At 46.0% G+C, this 14,223-nt stretch overlaps 1 protein-coding gene across 3 annotated transcripts in view; it reads left to right on the top strand.

Moving 5' to 3' along the window:
• The first annotated feature begins 219 nt into the window (after nt 1-219).
• Nucleotides 220-14,223, top strand: part of LOC144484613 (NACHT, LRR and PYD domains-containing protein 3-like) — a 72,341-nt gene continuing 58,337 nt past the window's right edge. The window contains exons 1-3 of one of the 3 annotated variants that reach the window (XM_078203088.1): nt 220-368; nt 10,256-10,350; nt 11,480-11,643. In XM_078203088.1, the coding sequence (XP_078059214.1) occupies nt 10,287-10,350; nt 11,480-11,643 (228 nt within the window). In that variant the 5' untranslated portion in view covers nt 220-368; nt 10,256-10,286. Of the gene's footprint in view, nt 369-4,556; nt 4,605-10,255; nt 10,351-11,479; nt 11,644-14,223 lie in introns of those variants that run through there. The other 2 variants (XM_078203090.1, XM_078203087.1) reach the window with 2 other exon arrangements.

Here is a 14,223-nt window from a genome sequence, read left to right as displayed (position 1 = left end):
GGGTATCGAGGGATATGGGCCAAATGTGGGCAATTGGGACGTGTTTAGGGGTTTAAAAACAGGGGCAGCCTGGACAAGTTGGGCTGAAGGGCCTGTTTCCATGCTGTATGTAAATCTGAATGAATACTCAATGAGGTGCCGCCCACTCAGTGACGTGGCTGGAAACGGCCGTTAAACGGTTTCCGCGCGCGGCTGGAGGGGGCGTTCTGACGTCACTGCCGACGCACAGCACGTGACCTGGATCTGGCCAATCGGCGAGCGGAAAATCAGCCGCCGCCGCCTCGAGTGCGGACTTCAGGCGCCGTGCCGTTTCTCACTGCGTGTGCGGGGCTTTCCCAGTGGCGTTCATACCGAATTTTTGAATAACGGTAAGGAATTAAATAAGAGAAAAAGTCTCCACTTCAGCGGCGCCGACTCTCGCTGACTGGGGTTGTCCCCAGTGGCAGCGAGTCGCTGCTTCATCACAAGCTGCCCGAGTGCGCCCACACTGGCTGCCAATCATTCTGCTGGAGCGGGTTCCTATTGGCTGTGGTCATTTGACGGACAGCAGAATGCACCAATGGAGAATGAGGGTGCCGTGCGGTCCCGCCCACTCAGTGAGAGCGGCTCGCGGTCGCGTGGTGCGGCCGTTAACGGTTTCTGCTGGGGTCTGAAGTCACTGCCCGCTCACAGCACGTGACCTGGAGCTGACCAATCCGCGAGCCGGAAAGCAGCGGCCGCCGACTGGAGTGAGCCTGCGCGCAGGCGCATTGCGGTTTGTCGCTGCGTATCCGGGTATTTCCGGGGCCGGGTTTGTGAATCACGGTGAGGAATTAACGGCCCAGAAAAAGTTTCAACTTCAACAACATTCAGCCTGAGGATTAAAATGTCGGTTTCCTGTGTAAATACAGCCTGTCTTTGTATCATATTAACAGAGCGGGGACGGTCAGTTACATTGTGGGCGGCGCGGTGGCTCAGTGGTTGGTGCTGCAGTCTCACAGCGCCAGGGAGCCGGCTTCAATTCCCGGCCTTGGCTCACTGTGTGGAGTCTGCACATTCTCCCCGTGTCTGCGGCCCTTTCCTCACACTCTCCAAACATCAGCAGCACAGGGGCACTGGCCATGCTAAGTTGCTGCTCAGTGTCAGGGGGATTAGCAGGGTAAACACGGGTATGGGGTCTGGGTGGGATTGTGGGCGGTACAGACTGGATGGACCAAATGGCCTCCTCCTGTACTGCAGCAATTGGATGATTCGATGTTTCATAGAAAGATCTGTTATTACAATCTAGGCCGTGTCTGTGTAAACACTGTGCTGCACCATCTAAATTACTGCAATCAAGCACTTGTCTGAGTAAACACAGCACCAGATCTCTCTTCATTATTTCAGTCTGAGCCCTGTATGAGCATTTGACAAGGTGATGCATAACAGGATGGTGCATCACGGTAAAGCTCATGGAATTGGAGGAAGTGTGTTAGCGTGGATTGAAAACTGTCAGGAGAAAACAGAGTTGGAATAAATAGCTTCTTTTCAGACTGGAAGGGTAGCACCGATGGGATCAATTCTTGGCTGACAATTGTTTTGTGACCTGGCAGAAGAAACAATGTACGGTTTCCAAATTTGCCGATGATACCAAGTTCATTGGAAGGGCATGTTGTGATGAGGATATTGTGATGCTGCAAAGGGATATGGATAGACTGGGTGACGGGGCGAAAACATGGCAAGTGGAATTTAATGTGGGCAAGTGTGAGGTCATGCACTTCAAGTAGGTGGAATCAAAAGGCAGATGGTTCTTTAAAAGGAGGCAGACTGCAGGTGAGTAAAGTACAGAGAGATCCAGGTGTTTCATTGCATGAATCACAAAAAGGTAGCTGGCATGTCCAGCAAGGGGCAACACGGTTTTGATTTGATTTATTATTGTCACATGTATTAACATACAGTAAAAAGTATTGTATAGAGAAGGAAATGAAAGAGTGCAGAATGGTGTGTTCCAGGCATGGCTTGGGTGCAGAGAAAGATCAATTTAATGCAATGTCCATTCAAAAGTCATGGCAGCAGGGATGAAGCTGTTCTTGAGTCAGTTGGTACGTGACCTCAGTCTTTTGTATCTTTTTCTGGAAGGAAGAAGGTGGAAGAGAGAATGTCTGTGGTGCAGTGGGGTCCTTAATTGTGCTGGCTGCTTTGCCGAGGCAGCAGGAAGTGTAGGCAGAGTCAATGGATAGGAGGCTGGTTTGTGTGATGGATTCGGCTTTATTCACGACCTTTTGAAGTTTCTTGTGGTCTTAGGCAGAGCAGGAGTCAAACCAAGCTTTGATACAGCCAGAAAGAATGCTTTCTGTGGTGCAATTGTAAAAGTTCGTGAGAGTTGCAGCTGACATGCCAAATTTCCTTCGTCTTCTGACAAGGCGTGGTGGACTTTCTTAACTATAGTGTTGGCAGAAGGGAACCAGGATAGGTTGTTGCAGATCTGGACACCTGAAAAATTGAACCTCAGGATCCTTTCTACTTTGCCCCGGTTGCTGTAGACAGCGGCACGTTCTCCTCTACGCCTCCTGAAGTCGATGACAATCTCCTTTGTTTTGTTGACATTGAGGGAGAGATTATTGTTGCTGCACCTGTTCACCAGACTTTCTATCTCATTCCTGTACTCAGTCTTGTCATTGTTTGAAAATCGAGTTGGAGGGGAATTTGGCCACACAGTCACAGGTGTATAATCAATATAGTAGGGGGCCGAGAACACAGCCTTGTGGGGCACAGGTGTTGATGAAGATTGTGGAGGAAGTGTTGTTGCCTATCCTTACTGATTGTGGTCTCTTGGTTAAGAAGTTCAGGATCCAGTCGCAGAGGGAGGAGCCGAGGCCCAGGCAACTGAGTTTGGAAATGGGTTTCGTAGGAATAGTGGTGTTGGAGACTGAGCTGCAGTCAATCAATAGGAGTCTGACATAGGTGTATTTGTTATCTAGTGTTCCAGCGTTGAGTGCGGGGCCAGGGAGATGGGGTTTGCTGTGAACCAGTTGTGGCGGTAGGCGAACTGTTGTGATCCATGCAGTCGGGAGGCTGGAATTGATTAATGCCATGACTCGCCTTTCGAAATACTTCAGAGCCACCGAATAATAGTCATTAAGGCAGGCTGTGAGGCTTTTCTTTGGTATTGGGTAATGGTCGTTTTCTTTAAGCAAATAGGGACCTCAGATTGTTGTAAAGAGATGTTGAAAATGTCTGCGAATACCCCTGCCAGCTGATCTGAGCATGATCGGAGTGCTTGTCCGGGTACCCCATCCGGCCCAGTCACATTCCATCAGTTGACCATCGAGGAAGCTGCTCTCTAATCTGCAATGATGACCTCAGATACAGCTGGTATAATGGTTATAACACTGCTGCCTCAGCACCAAGGAACCAGGTTCGATTCCCGGCTTGTGTGACTGTCTATGCAGAATTTGTACGTTCTCCTCGGGTCTGCAGGTGTTTCCTCCTAGTGCTCCAGTTCCTTCCCACACTCCAAAGATGTGCAGGTTCTGTTGATTGGTCATGCTAAATTGCCCCTTCGTGTCAAGGGGATCAGCAGGGAAAATACCTGGGGTTACAAGGATAGGGTCTGGGTGGGATTGTGATTGGTGCAGACTTCATAGGCTGAATGGCCTCCTTCTGCACAGTTAAGTGAGGAGTTAAGAAGGAAAATTGCATTTTCCCCTGTATTGTAAAGAGCTTGTTTAAAAATAGGGAATTTCCACTTTCATTCTGGCTAAGATGGAGTCAGCGAGATCGGACAGTGTGTCATCCGGGGAGGATGGAGCCATTAAGATCAGACGGTGTATTACCTGGGGAGGATGGAGGCAGTGAGATCAGACAGTGCGTATCCCGGGGAGGATGGAGCCAATGAGATGATAGTGTCTAACCCGGAGAGTATGGAGTCAGTGCAATCAGACAGTGTGTAACCCAGAGAGGATGGAGCCTCTGAGATCAGATAGTTTGTGAACTTTATTAATGTTTCTGATGAGAATACAGTAATTGAAACACTTCTAACACTCCTGTTGAATCTTCTTTTGATGTCAGGTAGGTGGGCTAATCTAGGTCCAGGCAACTTGAGTTCGAGTGGGTCGTCCAGTTACCCATCTACTGCAGCTATAAGAACATGAGAACTAGGATCAGGAATAGGCCATCTGGCCAATCGAGCCTGCTCCGCCATTCAATAAGATCATGGCTGATCTTTTCGTGGTCTCAGCTGAATTTGCTCACCATAGCCCTTAATTCCTTTTATTCAAAAATCTTTCTATCCCTGCCTTAAAAACATTCAATGAGTCAGCCTCAACTGCTTCACTGGGCAGGGAATTACACAGATTCACAACGCTTTGTGTGAAGGAGTTTCTCCTCCACTCAGTCCTAAATCTGCGCCCCTTATTTTGAGGCCATGTCCCCTAGTTCTAGTTTCACCTGCCAGTGGAACCAACTTCCCTGCTTCTATTTTATCTATTCTCTTCATAATCTTATATGTTTCTACAAGATCATTCTTCAGAATTCCAATGAGTACAACTCCAGTCTACTCAGTCTATCCTCATAAGCCAACCCTCTCAACTCTGGAATCAACCTCGTGAATCTCCTCTGCACCCTGTCAGTATGTCCTTCCTCAAGTAAGGAGACCAAAACTGTACAGTGTTCTCGGTGTGGCCTCACCAGCACCTTATACAGCTGCAACATAATCTCATTGTTTTTAAACTCCATCCCTTCAGCAATGAAAGACAAAATTCCATTTGCCTTAATTACCTGCTGCATCTGCAAACCAACTGCTTGTGAATCTTGCACAAGGACACCCAGGTCCCTCTGCACAGCAGCATGCTGCAATTTTTTACCATTTAAACAAGAGTCTATTTTGCGGTTATTCCTATCCAAATGGATGACCTCACATTTACCAACATTGTACTCCATCTGCCAGACCCTCGGCAACTCACTTAGACTATCTATATGCCTTTGTAGACTTTCAGCGTCCCCTGCGCACTTTGCTCTGCCACTCACCATAGTGTCAGCTGTGAATTTTGACACACTACACGGTCCCCAACTCCAAATCATCAATGTAAATCGTAAACAATTGCGGTCCCAACACTGATCCCTGAGGCACATCACTAGTCACAGATCGCCAACCAGAAAAACACCCATTTATCCACACTCTTTGCTTTCTGTTCATTAACCAATCCTCTATCCATTACATTACCCGTAACACCGCACACCTTTATCTCATGCAGCAGCCTTTGGCGCGGCACCTTGTCAAATTTCTTCTGGAAATCCGGATACACCACATCCACAGGTTCCTCATTGTCCACTGAGCATGTAATGTTCTCAAAGAATACCACCAAATTAGTCAAACATGACCTGCCTTTCATGAACCCATGCTGCATTTTTCCAATGGGACAATTTCTATCCAGTTGTCTCGCCATTTCTTCCCTGATAGATTCAAGCATTTTCCCGACCACATAATGCATTTGCTATTTTCCCCACCATCTGTTTTAGTACCCTGCGATGCATTCCATCAGGGCCAGGAGACCTGCCTGCCCTTAACCAATTAGTTTGCCCAACATACCTCTTTTGTGACAATGGTAGTTTGTAGGTCCTCACCTGCCATAGCCATCTTGACATTAGTGACCTGACAGCTATGTTCCCTGCCAGGTGTGCCCAGAATGGGAGAATGCGATATCTCCCTGAAACATAAAAGCTTTCCTTACCTGGTGGGGACTGCGGGGACCGGTGTGTGTTTGAACTCATTTCATCATATTTTGCTTTGTTTAACTTTTCTATGAGATTCTGCTCATTTTTAAGAAGCCACATTTGAAGTTATCCCTTTGTTGATCTGGTCTATTTTGTTAAGATGCATGTTGCAAGATGCAGAATTTCACTGGTAGCACAGTGGTTAGCACTGCTGCTTCACAGCTCCAGGGTCCTGGGTTCGATTCCCGGCTCGGGTCACTGTCTGTGTGGAGTTTGCACATTCTCCTCGTGTCTGCGTGGGTTTCCTCCGGGTGCTCCGGTTTCCTCCCACAGTCCAAAGATGTGCGGGTTAGGTTGATTGGCCAGGTTAAAAATTGCCCCTTAGAGTCCTGAGATGCGTAGGTTGGAGGGATTAGTGGGTAAATATGTGGGGGTAGGGCCTGGGTGGGATTGTGGTCGGTGCAGACTCGATGGGCCGAATGGCCTCCTTCTGCACTGTAGGGTTTCTATGATTCTAAATCTGAGCTTTTCCCTCGCATGCCAGCGCCCCACAGTCTAAGTCACCTTGCAGAAATGTCCCCCTCATTTTAGCAAAGAGCAGAAGGTTGGTTTTCTGTTTCAGCTGCTGCTGCACCCCTGGGAGGGAGAATAGGGAGAGGGAAAAGATGGGAGAAGAAGTGAAAGGGAGAGAGGGAGTGAGAGGAGGTGGGAACCAATTGTGGTTTTGAGTGGTTCAAAAAACACTGTGCAAATTTATGGTTTCTGAAATTTGTAATAGTTTTCAGCAAACTGAGCAGTGGATGTTCGGTGAATTATCCACCTGGTAGATTGTATTCAGTAACGGGTGAACAATCATCTCATTGAATGAAAATGAATGTTCACTTACCCCTGTCCCTGTAAGTTTGTAAATCCCTGGTGTGGTTCCTTGATGGGGTGAGGTTCCTCAATTAACTCCTGCTGATGTTGGAACAGAGTCTGATCAATGAAAAGTAATATTGTCCCACACAATTGGTCAGAGCAGTGGAGAATAGGAAAAGTGAATGGGGAAGATTGAAGAGATAGGGAGGGAGTCAGTCACAAGGTGTTTGGAAGGAAAGGAGGGAGGAATTCCTTGGTCCCATGGACACCAGTGGATCTTGGCACAAGGACAGTGAAAAGGTGAGGCTTTATCAATTTCTGTTTAAAACCATGATGGACATCGACAGCTGTGCTAACCACTGTGCCACCATGCAGATTCTGGTCTGAATACGGACAGCATTATTACAGAGTATATCAGGGTGATTCTAGTCTGAACACAGACAGCATCAAAACTGTGTTTCTGGGTGATTCTAGTCCGAATAGGCACAGCATTATAACACTGAGTATACCTCCTGTTACTGTTACACTTTTCAAACACACGCTGTTTCTGCACATATATCCTCAGCTGGGAGAGCAAATGGCCAATTTCCACTTTTCACCCAAAATGTGAACAGACCCGGGACAGAAACATGGGGAAAGTAGTAAAACATCAGACGGTGTGTAACCCGGGGAGGATGGAGTCAGTGAGATCAGACAGTGTGTAACCCGGGGAGGATGGAGTCAGTGAGATCAGACAGTGTGTAACCCGGGGCGGATGGAGTCAGTGAGATCAGACAGTGTGTAACCCGGGGAGGATGGAGTCAGTGAGATCAGACAGTGTGTAACCCGGGGCGGATGGAGTCAGTGAGATCAGACAGTGTGTAACCCGGGGCGGATGGAGTCAGTGAGATCAGACAGTGTGTAACCCGGGGAGGATGGAGTCAGTGAGATCAGACAGTGTGTAACCCGGGGAGGATGGAGTCAGTGAGATCAGACAGTGTGTAACCCGGGGAGGATGGAGTCAGTGAGATCAGACAGTGTGTAACCCGGGGAGGATGGGGTCAGTGAGATCAGACAGTGTGTAACCCGGGGAGGATGGGGTCAGTGAGATCAGACAGTGTGTAACCCGGGGAGGATGGAGTCAGTGAGATCAGACAGTGTGTAACCCGGGGAGGATGGAGTCAGTGAGATCAGACAGTGTGTAACCCGAGGAGGATGGAGTCAGTGAGATCAGACAGTGTGTAACCCGGGGAGGATGGGGCCAGTGAGATCAGACAGTGTGTAACCCGGGGAGGATGGAGTCAGTGAGATCAGACAGTGTGTAACCCGGGGAGGATGGAGTCAGTGAGATCAGACAGTGTGTAACCCGGGGAGGATGGAGTCAGTGAGATCAGACAGTGTGTAACCCGGGGAGGATGGGGTCAGTGAGATCAGACAGTGTGTAACCCGGGGAGGATGGGGTCAGTGAGATCAGACAGTGTGTAACCCGGGGAGGATGGAGTCAGTGAGATCAGACAGTGTGTAACCCGGGGAGGATGGAGTCAGTGAGACCAGATAGTGTTTAACCTGAGGAGGATGGAGTCAGTGAGATCAGACATTATGTGACCCGGGTTAGATGGAGCCAGTAAGATCAGAGAGTTTGTTAACTAGGCAAGATGTAGTGATTGAGATCAGACAGTGTCCAACCCGAGGAGGATAGAGCCCATCGTTATCATTCAGACAGACACAATCCCAGGTTGAGGGTTCAAAATATCGGAATCCTCCTCACCATGTGGACTTGCGTTGGAGGGATGTTGCAAGGAGCAATCACTTAGAGCTGTCAGTTGCTTCTGTTCACACACATTCGCAGTTCTTGCTTCTTTTGAGGCATTTAGGATTCCATGGAACACTTTTACGGGAAGTTCTCCTTGACTACACACCTTTTTTGGTTTTCTGAAAAGCATGGAACTTAATTTTTGCAGTTCTGCCCCCCGTTTCCGATCTCAGTGCACCCGCAGTAGATGAAGCGAAAGGGGGGAGTGGTGGAAGTGAAGATGGGGAGGATGTGCGGTAACAGGAGGGAAGCCCCTCCCGTACCTGCTTTGGCCTTGTAGGCTATTATTGGCTCCAGGAAGACCAGATTCGATAGGGTTCTCCTTCAGACAATTTACTCATTTTCTGTGGCCAGGTTTACTGCTGGTTTCCCTGGAAGGGGAGCATGCCATGTCCGCCGGCATGAGCGAGAAATTCCTTACCTGGAGAGCATTGCAAGGTCTGGGATAGAGATTGAATCTCTTTACAGAGATTATGTTTTGATGTTTCAATTTTCCCCTGGTAGTCTGCCTACTTGATGTCGTATCCCAAAATACAAAAGAAGTACAAGGAAGGACACCCAGAAACCTCTCAGAAATAATAGAAACCCTACAGTGCAGAACGAGGCCATTCGGCCCATAGAGTCTGCACCAACAACAATCGCATGTTGGACTTATCCCCACAACCCCACGCAGTTACCCCATTAATCACTCTAACTAACACATCCTGCCACACTAAGGGACAATCTTGCATGACTAATCAACCTGTGGGAGGAAACCGGAGCAGCCTGAGGAAACCCACAATGATACGGGGAGAATGTGCAAACTCCACACAGACAGTGACCAAGCTGGGAATCGAAGGCAGGTCCTTGGAGATGTGAGACAGTCGTGCTAACCACTCTGCCACTATGTCTCCCAATGCTAAACCAGTTTGTTCAGATCCAAAGCTCTTAATGAGTATCTTAATTAAAGAAAGGGTTCCACAGGCTGGAAGATGTTTGGGATGAGTATTCCACAGCGTAGTCTCTTGGCAGCTGAAGGCAAGGGGCCCATGTGTAGAACAATCCAAATAAGGGCTGGTCAAACTTTCAGGAGTGCGGAAATATTGCCAACATCTAAGGCCGGACTATAATATCTGACTGGGAAATGTGAGTCAGTGGATATATTTGAAAAGCTCGATTGAGGTTCCAGATGGTGTACAAGGATCTAGGGTTAATGAGATGCAGTGCAAGTTAAGATACGAGAAACAAGTTTCAGGGCAGTTCATAAGATCATCTTTTATGTGTAACACTATTTTTTATTTGCTGACAAGCAATATATTTATGAGAAACAGATAGCCCACTGGTGGGACTCCAGAGAATGGGATTGGGAAGATAAACCAATGCCAGTGATATGTGCTGTGCGATTTACTGGATAAACAAAAAGACTGGGATAATTTCCACCCAGCTGGAAGGCAGTGAAGAGGATGATCATGTGATCAACTGTGCCAAAGGCTTCAGAGACGTAGAGTCGGCTGAAGATACTTCACTGACCATTTTATTTCTGCTAGAATGTAATGTTTGACTTTGACAAGAGCTGTTTCAGTATTGTGGCATAGGTGGAAACCTAGTTAGATGTATTCAAACAAGTTCCAAGAAAGTTGTGTCCACATTTAGCAGGTAAAGTTATCATCATGTGTTTTGGAGAAAAGGAGGCTGGACATGGACCAGGGATTTTCAAGGGCAAATGAGATCAAGATGATTTTTTGAAGAGGCAGTACCAACAGTACCAAGGTTGTGGGATCACCGTCAGATCTACCAGGTATATATATATCTACATGGTGTTTGTGAGATTGTAAATACCAAAAGATAGTCCCCATATAAATTTTGGAAATCATATTGCTGCTTAAAGATACAAACAAGGCATTTTCACTTCACAGTTTCCATTTAACCCTGCTCTGGATTTGTTTATTTTAGAGCACCAGAATCGAAAACACCTGTCACAAAAATGGCTGAAGGTTTCAACAGCGGAGTATATCCAATATCTTCAAAAAGATTGACTTTGGACAATGGTAGGTTCAGAAAATACTCCCAAGTTTTCACCGTCCTGTTAATGAATCCAGACCTCATTCATGAACCTGCAGTTCACACAAGGAGCAGAGAAGAATATAGTGGCAGCAAATTATAAACCAGTAAAACTGATATAATGAAGTTGTGCTGAAAGCAATGTCTCGTGCATGTCGATAGGCATTGTTTACATGGACATTCAGAAGGAATTTGGACAGAGTTTCTTAAAATTTCTGTCATGCGATTGAAGGCAAATTTGTGACCTCATTATGAAATTGGTGGAAAAGCAAGGGATAGAGATGAGGTAAATGGTGATTTAGGCTGACTGTCAGGATGCAACTTGCTGTGTTCCAGAAGCATCTGTGTTAGGCTCACAACTACTGATCAAATTTATTGACAGCCTAGATGATGGAATAAAAAATTGGATTTATAAAACTGATTATGACACAAAGTTATTGAAACATCGTAGTCAATATAGTGGCAATATGCAATGAAATATCAGTAAATTAAGTGAATTGGCACGTTTGTGGCAAATAGATTAAAATGCAGACAAACATCAGGTCCTTCACTTGCAATAAGGGATAGAACAGGGCCCTTTCCAAATGTGGAAAACCTAGAAACTTGGAAGCTCTACAGAACCTTGAGAATCCCTGAATATAGATTGTTAAAATATCATGAAAAGGGAGCAAAAAGTAAAACAAACAATTTAATGTTGGATTTTATGTCCAGAGAACAAGAGCATGTAGGGATAGAAGTTATGTTACAAGCGAGACAAGCTCCTGAATAGACCAATCCCGGCTGTGGCGATTGCAGTTAAAATAAAGGCAAAACCTTTCAGGAATGAAATTGGAAAATGCTTCTAAACGCAAAAACATTTCCTGCAAAAAAGGTAATTGATATTGGTAATTTGATGTGAATTGCTTCTTACTAACCAGGGGTATGAAGTGATTTGGAGCCCAGCTGGGTATATAGGTTTTATTCACAAATGAGATAAATATCACGAATGTTTTCTGAAAGATAGTTGATAACATGGCTCACATGACATTTCAGTGGGTTGTTTTAAGTTTACGGGAAATTAAAACAGTCCAGATAGGAACTCATTGTGTTTCATTTTTTTTCAATTTCTGTTCACAGATCCAAACTCTAAAATCACTGAGTTCTTGACAAACTGTAAAGATAACCAACTGTTGGTTTTGACCAAATTCTACCGGGACAGACTAGAACAGGCGATTGAAGGAGTGGCGAGACTCTGTCTGATGTTTGCAGCATGCGATCATATTGGTGTGAAAGAAAGTCATGTAAGTCCAGGATATAGTGGGTTTAGTGATTTTGTCCATTTTCACATCGCAGACCTGATGAAATTAGAGGAAGAATAATTTGCTGAACAATAAGAAGCTATGGTCTCTCTTGCTGCTCTCCTAAAAAGACAACTGTTCCAGTTTAGCTATATGAACGGAGTGGGAATGGAGGGATACAAAAGAGTGGACTAGTTTGGACCAGGGAGCGGCGCGGGCTAATTGTTCCTTGTTTCTCGTTTTAAGGCTTCATTCTATGATCATCTTGCTGGTGCCAGTACAGAGCGAGACTGCGGATAGTTGGGAGCCTGTCTCGGGGGCAGGGAATTCATATGGTGTTCGTGGAAGTGGAAATGACTAGGGTTGGGAAGCATTTTCCGATCAGGGCCATTGTGATCTCCTGGACTCGTTTCGATCGCCTCAGGGGGTCGGAGAGGAATTTCCCAGATTTTTTTTTTTCCCCATATTGGCCCTGGGGTTTTTCACTCTGGGTTTTCGCCTCTCCCTAGAGATCACATGGTCTGGAATGGGGGGGTGGGGGTGAGTTAATAGGTTGTAATGAACAAAGCATCGGAGCTGTGAGGGACAGCTCGGTGGATAGGATATTGGTATGTAGATAGGCTGGAAAATTGGGCGGGGATCCTGGATTCAGGATTCGTTCCTGGACCGGGGAGCGGCGCGGGCTTGGAGGGCCGAAGGGCCTGTTCCTGTGCTGTATTGTTCTTTGTTCTTTGTTCTTTGTACAGCTACAATGCATCTACCCAACAACGTGTAAAAAATGTCTATCCCATTTGCCCAAAACAGGACAAATCCATATGGAAAATTTGCACCCCACAAGCCTCCTCCCATTAAGTGGCAGAGATAAAATGAGTCATTGCCAGTGACTTAAAGTTGCAGATACTTTGCAGTATGGGACGGCAAAGTGGCACAGTGGTTAGCATTACTGCCTCACAGCGCTGGGAACCTGGGTTCGATTCCTGGTTTGAGTCATTTTCTTCATGGTGTCTGCATGTTCTCCACGTTTTAAAGTTTATTTATTATTGTGAAAAGTAGGCTTGCATTAACACTGCAAAGATGTGACTGTGAAATCCCCTAGTTGCCATACTTCAGCGCCTTTTCGGGAACACTGAGGGTGAATTTAGCATGGCCAATGTACCTAACCAGAGCACCCGGAAGAAACCCACGCAGACACGGGGAGACTGTGCAGATTCCACTCAGTGACCCAAGCCGGGAATTGAACCCAGGTCCCTGGCGCTATGAGGCAGCACTGCTAACTACTTTGGAACCGTGCTGCCGAGTTTTTGTGTGCATTTCTGTCGGGTGTTCAGCTTTCCTCCTACTGCCTGAAAGACATGATGGTTAGGTGCATTGACCATGCGAAATTCTCCCTCAATGTACCTGAACAGGCGCTGGAGCATGACAACGACGGGATTGCCTCGGTCACTACATTGCATTCTTAATGCAAGCCTCTTTGTAACATGAATAAATACACTTTAAGCATTTAATAACATGATAATTGAAGTTTCTTTTAGGTACTGCCAGTATCACTTGCCTCCTGATCTCATTAAACCCTTGGTCCATTCATGGACCAACACGAGTGTCTGCCTCTGACATCACAACATTATTTGATTGAACTCTGTCATGGAATGCTAAGGCGATAGAAATGAATGGGAACTGCGCTAAATCTCTGCAATGGCTGCAGTCATACCTAGCACAATGATAGTTGTGATTGTTTGAGGTCAATCATGGCAGACCCATGGCCCTGATACTAGAGTTCCTTAACGTCCTGTGTTCTCTGAAAATATATCCAGCTGTTTCATGACCTATCTGCTATCAATTGGTCAGAAGTGGAGGTGTTTTAGTATTGATTTTAAAATGTACAACTTAATGTGTAACTCCTCAGATATCAGGAGCTGGACAATATCCAGTCTAGTAAATGGTCAGTGATATTCCTGCCACACAACTCCATCCCTGTTTGACACTAAGTCACATTACCATTGCGGAAACCCCCTTCAACAACCATGAGAGTTAAAATTGAAAACAAACTCAACTAGAAGAGTCAGAGGCTGGGAATTTTGCTGCAAGGCTCACTTCCTGAATTCCCAAAGTCTGCAAATAATCCACAAGACAAAAATGGGCAACGTGACGGAATACACTCCACAATCATGGATTATTGTGTCCAACATTATCTAAGCAGCTCGACGCCATCTAGAATAAAGCTGCCCACTTGATTTGCATGGAATTTGTTCTTAAAAATATTTCCTCCCACGTCACAATGTCAGCATGTGCACCTCGTAAAAGATGCACTGTAGCAAATCACTAACACTCCCTTAACAGAACGTCCAAAGCCTACGCCTCTACCACCTTGAAGGACAATGGGTGAAAGATAGGTCCGGTGTACCCAATAGCTACTCATCTAGTCCCTCCATCTAATTGCTTCCTTCAATAATTATTTTGTACTGAGGCATCTTCAATTACACAATCGTATAAAAATATTTTGTGTTTAAAAATTGTTTTTCATGTCTACCAAGCATCTCCAAACTCCTTGTATTCAATGAAGTAGTTTGAGTTGCTGTCGTTGTA

Source organism: Mustelus asterias, unplaced genomic scaffold, assembly GCF_964213995.1.
Source record: "Mustelus asterias unplaced genomic scaffold, sMusAst1.hap1.1 HAP1_SCAFFOLD_120, whole genome shotgun sequence".
Classification (NCBI taxonomy): domain Eukaryota; kingdom Metazoa; phylum Chordata; class Chondrichthyes; order Carcharhiniformes; family Triakidae; genus Mustelus; species Mustelus asterias.
This window is presented reverse-complemented; position numbering and strand designations above follow the sequence as displayed.